Source organism: Anser brachyrhynchus (assembly GCF_964034855.1).
Source record: "Anser brachyrhynchus genome assembly, chromosome: Z".
NCBI lineage: Eukaryota > Metazoa > Chordata > Aves > Anseriformes > Anatidae > Anser > Anser brachyrhynchus.
In genome coordinates, this window is record NC_137697.1 from 4,630,421 (window position 1) to 4,644,503 (window position 14,083).

Genomic DNA, 14,083 nt, shown 5'->3' on the forward strand with positions numbered 1-14,083 from the left:
CATGAATGATGCAATAAATGCCTACCCTCAGCACAAGCTATTCAGCCATGATTCAGTCAGTAATTAAAGCTCTTTGAATGATAGCTGTGTTTAGCAACTGGAGAAATGGGATCAGACTGTCCAATTACTGCTGTGACTTTACAACTTTTTAAATAAAATCTTGGTAAGTATGTGGCATCTATAAAAACAGCTTTATTTTCCTTCAGCGAGACCTGCTTTATAGAGAATAGCTGCCAAGTGGAACAAGAAAAGAGCTGTGCCAAAAGCTTGAGGTTTGAGAGAAAAAGAGGAGAGGTGCCAGAGGGGTTTCTGCATGCAACAGAGCAGAAAGACTGCAACTGGTACAGGTTGTGGTCCTTCCCGAAAAGGCCACCTGCCTCGTTACTTGCAGGGGTGAAGCGGCTGTCAGGGTACAGGCAAAGCTCCCTCTCAGTCCCAGCCAGGGTGTGCAAGATCCAGAAGCCTCATTGCACAACTGGCCACATGGTCTGCACTGCAGCCTCATTTCTGTTTCTAAAAGTTCTCCACAAAAGTGTTGGTGTAAGAGGTGGGAGGGATCTCTGACCCCAAGCTTGGATCCTGAGAACAGCTGGAGGTGCTGTCGAATCACTTTCACTGCTCTGCTAACCAAGGTAACAGCCTCCTTTGTGTGTGCCCACCATAGGCCCATGGAGCAACACGCCCCATGACCTGCTCCAACCAGCCCTCTTCCCTCCATGAAGCACTGTGAAAGAAACATGCTGATTCCCCCACTTTGGGGAAACTCTTCTCCCCAGCCCTCTGAGCTGAAACTGATGGACATGATGAAGTCCAACAGCTGATAACTGAGCAAAAAATACGTTTAGTTTGCTGCTGTTGCTCCATTCCTACCTCTTGTCCGTCATTTGGTACATTTCCCTCACTGAAATCATAAGAGCCTGGGCACACGGGTGGTGCTTAGCTGCGCTGCTGTACTGTGCCTGGCACACTGGGGCTCTGCTGTGCACAGCTTGGTGCAATGCTGGCTGCTGTAGAGACAAGAGACAAGACAGGGCAGAAGGGCTCCTTGAATGATCCCCCGTTAAAGTTCAGTTCAGGTCTGCTTCCAAGACCACCAGGGTACCCCCGCCTAACAAGGACCCTGCTATTGCCAGAATACAAATATTGATGACATCCTCATCCATTCTGCTCTGCCACTGTGGCACACTGAGGTTGGAAACTTTCCTGAGTCTCTGAAGGATCCTTCAAGATCTCAGAGAAATGACAAGAAGTTTTCAGGGTGCTGTGAGCATCCTCCATGCGTAAGGATAGCATTTAAAGAACACGAATTGCAGTGAATTCCTATACCAGCATTAACCCCTTGCCTTTGAGAAAGCATGTGTTATTTCTCCATAATAGAGCCCTGGTCTGCTGACAGAGCACTTCAGCCCCAACATTCAATAAGCAGGCAGTAACCTTTCCCAGTTAAGAGCTGAGCGTGCAGCACAGAGGAGACAAAGGGGAAGCCCATACCACTGAACAGTCAGAACAAATTCAATTAGCTGTCAGGTACAGTTCAAGGCTTATCATTAATAAATCAAACACAGAAAAAAAAATAAAGCATCATTCAACCTTGTCTGTGGATGTTGTGGTCTGTTCTGGAGCCGGTTTACATTAATTACACTGGGCTCTGCTTGCTTCCCTTGACTGCTACACAGGAACTCATCTACCAGCAGAGAGATTACAAGGAAGGAATTACAGAAATAGTCAGAGTGGGGGAAATGTTTCCCTGCAGAGGGCCAGAGGAACAGGTGGAACCTACATTTGAGGACACGAGGCTCTGTGAAGCCAGAAAACTTAGTCCTATCACCCCTTTCCTGTGTTGTTTTTTGTCGAAGGTGCCAGCACCTGAGCAAGTAGCTTTGTCAGCACAGCTGGTGTTAGTCTTTTTAATGTCAGGAACAAAGTGCACATCATCTTTGGGGGTGAATACTCTTCTAAATTGGGTCTCTGTTTGCTTCACAGAAAGCAGCGATGGGAGCAATACGCAGCATGTAATGAGGCCTCTGAACAGACCATGGGCTTATCGCTGCTGGGGTGTTCACTGCTGTGGTTAGGTTCTGCCAGGGTAGTTTTTATTCTAATCACTACTTCAATTACTGTGTTTTTCCCTCCTTCTATCAGAGACTCTCGGTAATTTGCTTAATTTGTTTACCTCACAACCTTCTGCTAGTGAAATAAGCAGGACATGATCTGAGCTGCTTCTTACATTTGTGACAGATTATGGCAGGCCGGGGCAGTGCAAAAAAGAGAACCTGTAATTTGCAGCTCTGGTCTTCTGCTTCAAGCACAAAACCTCCACTCAGATGCTTTGGCACATTCTGATTACAAAGTGACATAACTTGTGCAGAAGCAGACCTTCAGGATTAGCTCACTTTCCTGGACCACCACGTCTGTTTATACCGTAAAAGCTCCGAGGCCAGAGGATGGTCAGACACTGCCCATCAGAATAATACAGCTAGCTCATAGCCTCCTCCTACACGACCTTTTATCTGAAGCCGTGTTAGTCAAGACTGCTTTGTGCTATACAAGGTGTGAGTGCACGTGTGTCGGTCGGCTGGTGAGGCAGGTGGGTACGCAGTGACTTGTCACAGGAGAGGTGCACGTATGATGGAGGAGGGCTGGGAGGGGCAGTAAGACCCTGGTGGGCTGGCACAACAAACTGAACAGATTGCAGTGACAGAAAGACTAGGATCGTTTGGTGTAATTGTAAATCATGCCACATCACACTCATATTTACTCATATTTGTTTGTCCATGCTTTGCTTTGCTCCTGGCTTTGCTGACTGGTTCTTCCCACCCCTCTGTCTCACCCACCTACACACATCCTCCTGCCCAGAGATCCCTGCTGAATCCCACTGGGTTGCTCGATTCCAGTTTCTCTTAATGGCTTTACTGTTTACTGCTGCCTGTGTCAGCTACAGCATCTCACACACCTCTTCCTTCCTGCCCCTCCGTTTCTCCTCTAGCTAATCTGCAATAACATGCCTGTCACAATTGTTTTTCTGCCCTCGTCCTTGCCCCTCTGGACAGCCCTGCTGCCCTTAACGTGATGCAGCTGTTCACTCTGTCGTTCCCTTCCAAACAGCCTGGAGATATCCTACAGGAAGGATGCTGCAATAAATCTGCGTACACAATTTCTCTTACAAATGGTAAGAGTAATAACATATGAAATAATGTTTAAATAAATTCCTCCCAGCCCCGGGAGACCTCCGAGTGGTAGGCTGCACTTCTGTCTTCATGAAGAAAATCAATAGCAGTGCTATATTGCCACTGCGCTCTGGCTTCCACATTACTCACCCCCCCCTACAAAGTACAGACTGTGTTCAAGGAAATGGGTGCTCCCAAGGGAGGAAAATGGCTTTGTGCACTTAAGGTAATGATGTCATTTGAGGTCGCCAAGCAAACCGTTATGGGTACGGAAATCTGCAGTTTTGTCAATAGAGCTGGAACCTGGGGACGTAGCTAAAGTGATACAGCTTTTTTATAAAATGTTTCCCTAATTTACCTACAGAGCTTCTTCCCAGAAACAACAGCTGCTGTACCTAATTAACATTAATCGCCTTGTTACAGAAGAGCAACTGGGAATAGTACAGTACTTGAGGTACTGACAAAAGGATACACTAATGGCATTGATTTGTCCAGTCTGCTACAACCTTCCCTTATTATTCTACTTTCTGTATTGAAACACTTAGAAGTCACAAGCTGTGAAGCAGACTGGGAAGAGATGATGCAGAAAAGGAGCCAAGGATGCAGGCTTCCAACAATTCAGACTGCACAAGAAGCTTGATACCTGTACTCCCTTTGGGATGGCATCTCCCAGAGCCACTTTTTCATCTTGACCTCTGGCAAAAACAGCACTGGCAGGGAGTCTCTGAGTGAGGCATCCTTTTGAACAGCACTGGGACAGGTTACTCCACTGTGCATTTTGTGTCTCTTCAGCGGATCTCCTTTAGAACAAGTTCTGAACCCATACGCAACCTTATGAGAGTGGTTCAATAGCTACACATGAGTTAAATAATTACACATTGAAAGATCCATTTCAGAAGCAGCACGGAGAGTTAAAGGCAGCCTGCCCTTTACTGGGCCAGAGACCATCTGTAAAGTTTCAACCAGAAATGCACAAATTTTGTTATGTTGAACCCTGAGGGCTTTGTAGTTCTCAGCTCACTGACTGATATTCCCAGTACTACTCCTCCATGACAGTATGGCAATTTAATATCTGCCACAAATGCACAGCAGCAGGCTGGAAGGCAGGAGTCAACACCAAAGCTTGTGCTGTTAGCCTCTGTCCCCAAGTGGATTATGCCTTTGTTCACTCCAGTCTCCACTAAGATGGGGTCCAGCCATAAATTAGTTCCTTAGTTTTTCCAACTCAAGCACACCGGGGAACAACATGCTGAATTTCCTTGGGACAGGATTTCTGTTGCCATTTCACCCTTACCAGAGTTGCTTGCTGTAAGTGAACATCATTCAAGTTAAGTGACTGAGGTTTCGGAGAATGTTAACAAGCAGGAATTGATCCAATAGCACAAGAGAAGTAATTTCGTGTCTGGAAGTGGACACAACAGATTGGTGTCTCTGTGCAGAATCCCTGTCCCCAGCTAGAGACTGCTAAAGCCAGAGATACGAAATCCTCTCCTGCCATCAGGTAAAATCTTAGGATATTTGTACATGGAGAAGGCCAGTGATGGAGTGATGAGCAACAGGTAGGGATGGGGCCCATTCCCTCACAGCCTGGTTATATCTCCATACGTCACACTCCAGCACTGGGTACCACTAGGTTCCCTTTCTGATGATCCTCTTGGCAAGCCTCTCAGTTTAAACAAGACCCGCAACAGCCTCTTGCAAAATTCAAGGATAATCCTGGTCAACCCCTACTGCAGCATTTGCCTCAAAAATAGTATTTGGATAATGCCCTCATTAAAAGCCTTTAATTTTTGGTTAGCCCTGAAGTGGTCAGGAAGTCGGACAAGAAGATCTTTGAAGCTCCCTTCCAACTATTCTATTCCAACTATTCTATTCCAACTATTCTATTCTATTCTATTCTGTTCTGTTCTGTTCTAATTCTACTCTACTCTACTCTACTCCAGCACAAATGAAAAAATATTTTGTTTCCTGCTATCTCTTCCTCATTATCCAAATATGCTTTGTATACTTATTGCTGGATTTGACAGGTATTATAAGATTATACCATACAACAGGCTGATGTAAAACTTAATTGGATATCTGTAGAATGCTTTGAGCTGAAAAAGAGATATGGTATATAGTATATTCTGTATGGTATGTAGAAGTATAATTGAGAAAAAAAGTGAAAAATTTACTCATAAATTCTTGTATCTTTCAGGACATTTGACATATCCTTTAAATATGCTTTTTTTTAACTTCATCGCTTTTTTTTTTTTTTGAAAAATAACACCGTGGAGAGGTGGGGCAGGTACAGATAGAAACAGAAGCAGACAAAAAGCCTTGGTGGTCTAATCTGAGATCTCATTTCTCCTTGGAGGGCGAGCACTACGGCTATGTGTCAGAGCACAGCTTTTTCTCCTTTCTTCACCTCACCCTGAGCCACCTGCTTGACTCAGGCCCCACTGTGGCTGCTCGGTTGCTCTCATCTCCTTCTTGTCATACAGAAAGCCGAAAGGCCAGGCTGGGATGACTCCAGATGCTTTTATGCTCACCCTAGCAATAGGTCCAGGCTCCAGGAGAGCATAATTTCCTCCCCCACAGTAACAGGGCTGTGGCTGACCTGCTCTAAGAATGATCTGTGCAGTGTCTCCTGGAGAAAAAAAGCAACATCCTACAATGCAGCTGGCCCCAGCGAAGTGTTAGTACCCTATTAATTCATGAAATAGCTCTGCTCTGATAGCTGTAGGACAGCTTCCTGCCTCTTGAAGCAAGGGAAGTTTCTGGTTAGGCTGGCAGGTTATATAATTGAACAACAGAAACTTATATTAAAGGCAACTTTGTGACATGTGCTTCTCCTTACTGTGCTGACTAGTACCAGCCACTGTGTTTTTTTGGTACTTAGATAAATACCAGCATGAGATCTAAGCTGGAAGAGGAACAAAACTGTAGCTAGGAAAAGTGGGAAAATTATCTGCTACATTTGCAATTCAGGCCACTTTTTACAAGAAGCTTTGCTAACAGAATCTAAAATAAAAACCACAAATATTTTCAAGCCAGCATCAATATGAAATAGGCTCCCTTTTGGGACTATATCTGCATGTAGCTCACTCAGTCTTTAGGTGGGATCCAGCATGCTAGATTAGACATTTGCTGATCACATACAGTTAGGCACCCCACTGAGCAATCTTCCAAAGTAGTGCCATATTTCTCTAGCTAGCTCAAGGAGAGAAGGTGCTTACATCTAAGCAGACAAGATCCCACCAGAGCCCTCCAAAAATACCCACCTTTCCCCATTAGCCGACTGGCAACTTTATAAAGAAGCAATTAAGAAACTGCTCCAGAACCCAGCTAAACTAAAGACAGCAAGGAAGTGCTGACATCAGGTGCACTGCACCCCTGATGGGTGTCTAGAAGAAAGAGCCCACAGAGAATAATTAGGAGGTCAGAAGGCTGGGAAGAAAGGGATTGACTGCACCATTCGAGCCTCCCCTGAATCTAGCACAGAAAGCATGCATTTTCACAAATGGGGAAGATTTATTCTTTTTCAAGAACCCACGTCCAAGGACAGCCTCTCTAATTTTCCACAAAACAATTGAAACCCCCTAATGGCAGCTTGATTTTCGATACCCATCATCAGCCCTTGTTACTTTGTTTGCCTGAAGGCAGTTACAGTCAGCGAGCCCCTTCTGGGGTGGAATATTTCCCTCCAGCCCGTTAAGTGTACTGGCTAGGTGTCATGCCTTGGACACGGCAGCTTTCCTTCCCTCTACAGCAGCTGAGATTGTATGAAAGCCTGTGTTGAAGCCAGCCTGCATGCTAGTCACGGACACTGAGTAAGGAAAGGAAGCAGGTCTCAGAGGGATGCTGCTATGAGTCGCTCTGTCTGTCTGCCTCTCTCTTGTATGCTCATCTTGCAGACAGGGATGTGGGGGATTTACTGCCAAGCTCCTGGTGTGGTGGATGTGTTGATAAAGATGCCACTGCCACAGCCCCTCATCACCACCGTAGCCTGTGCTGCAACCCATTGCCACACTGCCTGTTTTAACGCAAACTGTCACATCACTGACTGCTAGGTAAGACAGACAGACTGTCTGGATGGGGATTTCAGCGCAAAGAAGTGAAATTAAAAATGCAAAATAGAAAAACAGATGGCATAAACTTCATTAAAATAGTATTTCATCTCGTGGGGATCCCGCGGGGATCTGTTACCTTCCAGTGGATATGGAGCCCCCGAGATCTACACTTAGGGATTATTCTATTCCTCCCTCTCCTTATCACAACTCTCTTCTGTTTTCCAAAGGCTTGTGGTATGTGCTCCATCTGGATATGCCTCCTAATAAGGATGTGCTGGAGACATCTCCCAGCACTAATGGACGCCCAACCCCCCCAGTGCTGTCAGGAGTTTCCTTATCAAATGATTTGCAGGCAAGAAAGAAGCATGGCTGAGTCCTGAAATTTCAACAGAAAGACAAAATGGGAGTGTTAGGAAAGTAAGAAATACATAATTAATATGGATACAGTATCTGTAAGTCTTAAGATGATGAATTACATGAAGCAGAAGTTACTTTCCCTTCATGTGAAGTTTGTCTCTTTTTAGATGTGGTACCAGCAACAAGCCAAATACTTTACTATTCCACTTACAAATCAGGTGTAATCTTTAGGAACTTACTAGAAATAAAAGCCACCTGTGAAGATTTTCTTGTATCTAACTGACCCCCAAACAAACGTGGTAATGAAACGTATTTACTTATGGGGCAGAGAAACAACCATAGAAAGGACATTCAAGCAGCAGGATAAATCTATGTTCGGAGCATGCAGCACAGCACAATTTCTGTCACACTTCAATCACTGTGGGCTCTGGAAGCAAAACTTCTATGCATGCTGGGTTGCTATTTAATTGAGCTCATTTAAACCAAGCTTCCAGCAAGCACATATGACAGATTTATATATGAATCTTCACAGAGTATAAAATGACATTTATCAACCTTCCGTCAGAGCATTTGACATTTGAACAATTGATTCCGATTTAACAGTGAAAAATGCCACTATCCATACAGAAAACTTGCAATAGGATTAAAACCCTAGTCACTACCATCCCCAACAACAGCTTTGCCAGGTAAGCTATTAAACATTTATGTACTACCTTAACTTTGTTTAGGCTTAAAGGGATTAAAAAGCAATCCAAATCCTGATGAGTTTAATGCAGAAGAGACTAAAGATTGAGTTGGAAGAAAAGGAGCCAGAGCTGGGAGACGTGAGACATTAAGCTGCTTGAAAATTGCAAAGGTCAGGCAGATTTTAAGAACGACAGCAACAGGAGCTGATGTGGTTTAAAAGCATGTTACACTGGCTGCAGACAATACCATCAGTCTCGTTTTGGCCCAGGTAACCTAGCACTCATCAGAGTATGGCTAAGAGTAGAGAGTCAATCCAAACTCTGTTAGATATGCGTTCACCTAATTGAAGAGGCACTCTGTATCCACAGGGAGAGGAGGGTTTTGAGCAGACTTCTCTCTGGAGCCCAGGCAGGAACATGCTTGTCAGTGTGGTTGGACAATTCCTCTTAAGCAGGTAGATTTCACCAACTATGATCTTCAGAAGCACAGTGTGGTCAGCACCGAGCATTCATTAGGCAGGAGCACTAGCAGGTCCTGGAGGCTGTGTCCTTCTATAACTCTGTGGAGCTCTAATACAATGCAAGTTTTGGATGTTTTCTGTTATTCCCAGAAGACACCAGTTGAGCCTGTCCCTACTTTCATGGTTAAGCATGCTTTAATTTCCAGATGTAATATACCCCTCACAATTTATGCTTTAACTTTTCCAATGTTTACACCATCTGTAATGTCAAATATTTCTTTTTTGTTCCTGATATTTACTCCCTGAAAGATTTATGTAAGGCAAGCAGATCCTTTCTCCATCCTGCTTTTACCAGGTACAATATGCCAACCTCTTTTAGTTTTCTGTTATATGACAGGCTTTCAAATCGCTGGTCTTATGTACTTCTCATCTATACCAAGCCCACTCTAAATTCCTCTTGGTGGAACTGAAGCGATGAGATTGTTACACTGCATTGCAAACATCTTACCCTGGCCTTTCACAATAGCAGTGATACACCTTTATCTACTGGAAAAAGTGATTCAGACTCTTCTAATATCCACCTTTCCCACTTTAATGGTGGATAATAGCATTCGGCAGTGGCGAAATGCAATAAAATTTTCCCTACATGATAAAGCAGAAGTTTTGGCAGAAGAACTAATCATTCTGCTGTATCTGTATGTTTGGAAAAAAGCTGGGAAACTCTGCAAAGGTATGACTATGGCATATTTTTATGTATTAGTCCATTTTAATAATTACTTATCTTGCAATTATATCAGGCTTTCTCTTTCTTACTCACTTCCAGTTGGTAAACTTCAATTTACAGCAGACTGAGTTGCTCCTGTCATATTTTTCTCATTTCTATTACTTTAGTTTTCATGCCTTTCCTCTGTGGTATTTCTGAGTCTTTATTGTACTGATGTCCCCCTCCAACTCCCTCCTACTTTTTGTCCCTTTGTCATTAATGAACTTCTGAAAGAAATGACTGTTGGAGAAGCCCATTAACAATCTCCTTTCTTCTGATAGTTTCTCCTTCACCACTACCCAATGTGAAGTGAATTCCCCGGGGTTCTCAATTCACTGCCTCTGGTTATGCACTTACTTTATAAAACTGAAATTTGTTACAGATCTATTTTAAATTACCTTTACATTTAATTTGCATGAATCAAACTTATTATCTCTGAATCCAAATCTCTTTCTGATGATCAGATCTTCTATAATGTCCTCATGTGTTACCAAAGCCAAGTCTAAAATAAGCTCCATTTTCTGTCACATTAGTGAATCTCTGGAGGATATCTTTATTGTCCAGAAATGCAAGAATGTCTCAGACCTACCAATAATAGTATCAATTGCTCTCCAACCTAATTCCTGATGTTAAATTATCCAAAACAACTACTGCAGTAGTAATTATCTCTCTAATAACATCACAGAACTCTTTTGGTAGTGAAAAAGGATGCTGGTGGCATATGGCATGCTGGCAGTGATTATCTTTTACCAAACTGTGAGTTGAGCTGTCATTAACACATACTGCTGCTTTCTGCCATTTCCTGAAAAGCAGCTGCCCTTTTTAGAGTACTTATGATTGCTACTGCAGGACAGATATACTGTCCCAATGCACTTGCTCATATCCTCCATCAATAGTTCAAGGTCTTCCACCTTGCTGCATAACCTTGCTGCATTTGCACATCCAACTTTATGTCTCTTTTCCTCCCTAGTCACTCCTTCTTCAAGATCATTTATTCAACTACTTTCTTTCCCTTCACTGTCCGTAGACGTAGTCTACAAAATTCCTTTATGCACTGCAATGACCAGATCTGTCTATTATTCAATCTCCCATAAACTCCAGCAGAGTCTTGAGACTGCACAAATGCTTCCAGACTTCTCCTGGTGTTTCTTTAAAGCTCCTCTTACCAATGAAGCCAACACCACTGTTTGCAGTAGTACTTAATGTCCTTGGGTGAAACCCACCTATTGACAAGATCTCTTCATAACCACGTAACGATGCTCACAGGTTCTCAAATCTTGTTCAGACTTTAGCTGTCTGCTGACCTTCCCTGTCATTCATTTGGTAGGGCTCAGGGCTATGCCACTGAACATCTGGGCATCCACCTTTTTCAGAGCCTTCCCTGACATGGCACAGTCACCCTCAATCAGCTCCAGCAGCATCCCATCAATGTCATTTATTCTGATGTGAAGGACAACTAGGGGACTGCTTCCTGCTCCCATCTGGAAATTTCCCAGACCATTTTTTACCCATGCTCTGAGCAAAACCCACACTATTCCTTTGACATGCCCTTTTTTCAGGGTCTTGAGTCTGTATGGCACAATAGAGATTCAGGTTTTGGAATCAGGATGGCAATGTGTGGATTACTGTCCTCTTGTAAGCATCAGCTTTGTGTGGAAGCAATGTGTTGTGCTAATATACGCTGCTGCTTCCAGAACTTCAGACACAGTGCTCAGAAATAGCATGAGTATTTCTTTGTGAACCATTACAAACCTACAGTCCCTCCACCTCACAACAACACAGCTCTGTCTTTTCCTGGTAATGGTCCAAGTCTCTGTTCCTCTCCCTTTTGTTTGCAGTCATCCTGTCCTCTTTTTACAGTCCCTCTGTATTATCTTCATTCTTTTTCTGGCCAAGCCTTAATCTTAGCTTTATGAAATTCTGTAGGTTTAAAAAGCTGTTCCTTCCTTTTCAAGAAGACCTCTACCACAGCCCAAGACAGAGTGTCCTTCGATGTTTGTAGGTCACTTCCCTGAGCAGCAGAATCACACCGATAAACTGCTCTGTGAGATTTCTGAGCTGAGCTGGTATGTTCAGCCATACAAATGGAGATCTGCTTATGATCCCACTAGCACCTCACCATATTACAGACCTTAGATTCAGCCTTCTCGGTCTTCATCAGCAATGACTCACCTAATTTCACTTGAAGTGGGGACGGCTTATAGTTCATGGCTACAGTCTCTCCCTCTCTCGTATCACAATCTCTGTCCGAAATAGACGCAGCTGTTGGATCCTGTAGAGACAGAAAATGAAACAGAACAGAACAGTTTAGCTAAAAGTTATGCAGTCACTTCTCTACCTGGCTACTAGGCTAGTCCATCCCCACCCGCGTTCAGAGGAAGCAGAGAGTATGCTGGTGTTTTAAATGGCTGAAACCTAGGGGAAAATCACAGAACTTTGGAAGCATGTTTAGTATGTTAAAACTACCTCTGGAAATGCCAGATTTCAACATCAGAAACATGATGGATGATACTGGGAATATAATATGGAGCGTAGGTCACCAGATCAAAATCAGCCTGGGCTGGCAATAGTCCCAAGCCATTTTCATGTGATGACTCTTTGGTGTGTCGTATGAAATACACTTACAGTTTCAACTGAGTTCTAAGTGGATCAGTCAAGCTCATGATTAAAACTAAAAAGCTCGTGACCAGCTGTGTGAAAGTCTTGCCCAGAAGGAATTAAGACCAAATAAAAAGGTGAATTCAATCTCCGGTCCATCTTGGAGAAGAATGAAGAAGCCTGTACTTCCCATACTGGACCAATTTTGTGGCTAAATGGGCAGATTTAATTTCAGTGTCTGTCAGCACAGCAGCTTTTACTGGAATCCCCCTAAAACAAAAGCTCCCAAAACTTAAATCTGCGCCATTGCGGCCTCTTACAGACAACCTAATCCAGGTAGCGCTGTACTCAACGTTACAGTGCATCAGAGCAGTCATACAGAGACAAGCTACCAAGTCACTTGGCTCCAGCACTGATGAAAGTATTTAAAATCCTTTCACGTCAAATTCCAAACCTGTTGGACCTATCTCTATTTAGCACCACTGATTTTCCAATATGTTCACTTCTTCCCACCTAGAAGCTAGAAACTAAATTGAACATGCGCACATATATATACATATATGGGTATATAAATTCTGATTTATAATAGGTACAGCTGCACAGGGAAAACAAACATCCAATATTAAGTCCAATATCTGAAGAAACCATCAGTTTGTAGAAATGGAACAAGGCATGAGAAACTAAAGATCAGTAAATACCACTCCAAACTGGCTAATTAATATTGTCCACCTCTCAGTTTCTGGAGTTTGTTATTTTTTTTTTTTTACAGATTTTCTAGTAAAAATGCAACCCGTGATTTGGCACTGACACCTGTAAGCAATGCAAGCCAGTCAGTGAGTTTCAAAGCAAGGGACTGTTGCTCTGCTCCCTCAGAAAGAAATCACTCTGTGAGCTCAGTGAGTTCTCCTTCAGTCAGTAAGATCTGCAGAAAAGCACCAAGGAGTCCCGGTGGACACCGAGCTGAAGGTGAGTCAGCAATGAAGGGTGGAAGGGTGACAGCATTCTCAGCTGCATTACGCAAAGCATCACCAGTAGGTCTACAGAGATGATCCTTCCCCTCTACTCAGCACGGGGGAGGCTGCACCTGAGTGCTGGGTCCAGTTCCAGGCCCCTCAGCACAAGAGAGACATGGCCACACTGGGGAGAGTCCAACAGAGGGCCACCATGATGATGAAGGAGCTGGAGCACCTCTCCTGTGAGGAGAGGCCGAGAGAGCTGGGGCTGTTCAGGGGGGACAAGAGGCAGCTCGGAGGGATCTCACCAATGTCTGTAAACACCTGAAGGGAGGGTGCAAAGAGGATGGAGCTAGGCTCTTCCCAGTGGTGCCCAGTGCCAGGACAAGAGGCCATGGGCACAAACTGGAGCACAGGAGGTTCCCCTGAGCATCAGAAAGCACTGCTGTGTTGTGTGGGTGACAGAGCACCAGCACAGGTGGCCCAGAGAGGCTGTGGGGCCTCCCTCCTTGGAGATCTTCAAAATCAACCTGGACCGGGCCTGGGCACCCTGCTCTGGGTGTCCCTGCTTGGGCAGGGGTTGGACCCGAGGGACCCAGAGCTCCTGCCCACCTCAGCCACTTGGTGGTTCTGTGAACCACCATCCTTTCCACCCCAGTGCTGCCTCTTTAATTCTTTTTAATTCTTTAGCTCTTTTTAACACACTGTGCTTAAGAGATAAAATATGATTCTTGAATTAGGCTCCGTCTTAATAGGAACTGGTCAAATACCACATGTAGCATTATTTTATCAAAATTCTGCTCCCTTGCACTGTCCAGTAGGCGTTCTTTGACAGCACTTAAAATGGATGGTTCTTACAAGACTCTGCATTCAATGACACAAAATAGATAATGCTGAACCTTCCTCTAAAATGTAGCCACTGCCAGAGTAGTGCAGAAGCAGTTTAATAATATGGTGAGAAAGGTTACAGTAAGTTGCAGACAACCAAGCCAGTATCTGGGAGAACATGATTAGGTATAAATAATAAATCACATGGGTTTTAGGTT

At 44.0% G+C, this 14,083-nt stretch overlaps 1 protein-coding gene across 4 annotated transcripts in view; it reads right to left on the reverse strand.

The window, feature by feature from the left end:
- The window catches only part of FAM219A (family with sequence similarity 219 member A), a 99,096-nt gene that overhangs the window by 33,191 nt on the left and 51,822 nt on the right, over positions 1-14,083 (reverse strand). For all 4 annotated transcript variants that reach the window (XM_080574791.1, XM_080574790.1, XM_080574789.1 and 1 more), the window contains exon 2: positions 11,659-11,758. In XM_080574791.1, the coding sequence (XP_080430917.1) occupies positions 11,659-11,758 (100 nt within the window). The remainder of the gene's footprint in view (positions 1-11,658; positions 11,759-14,083) is intronic.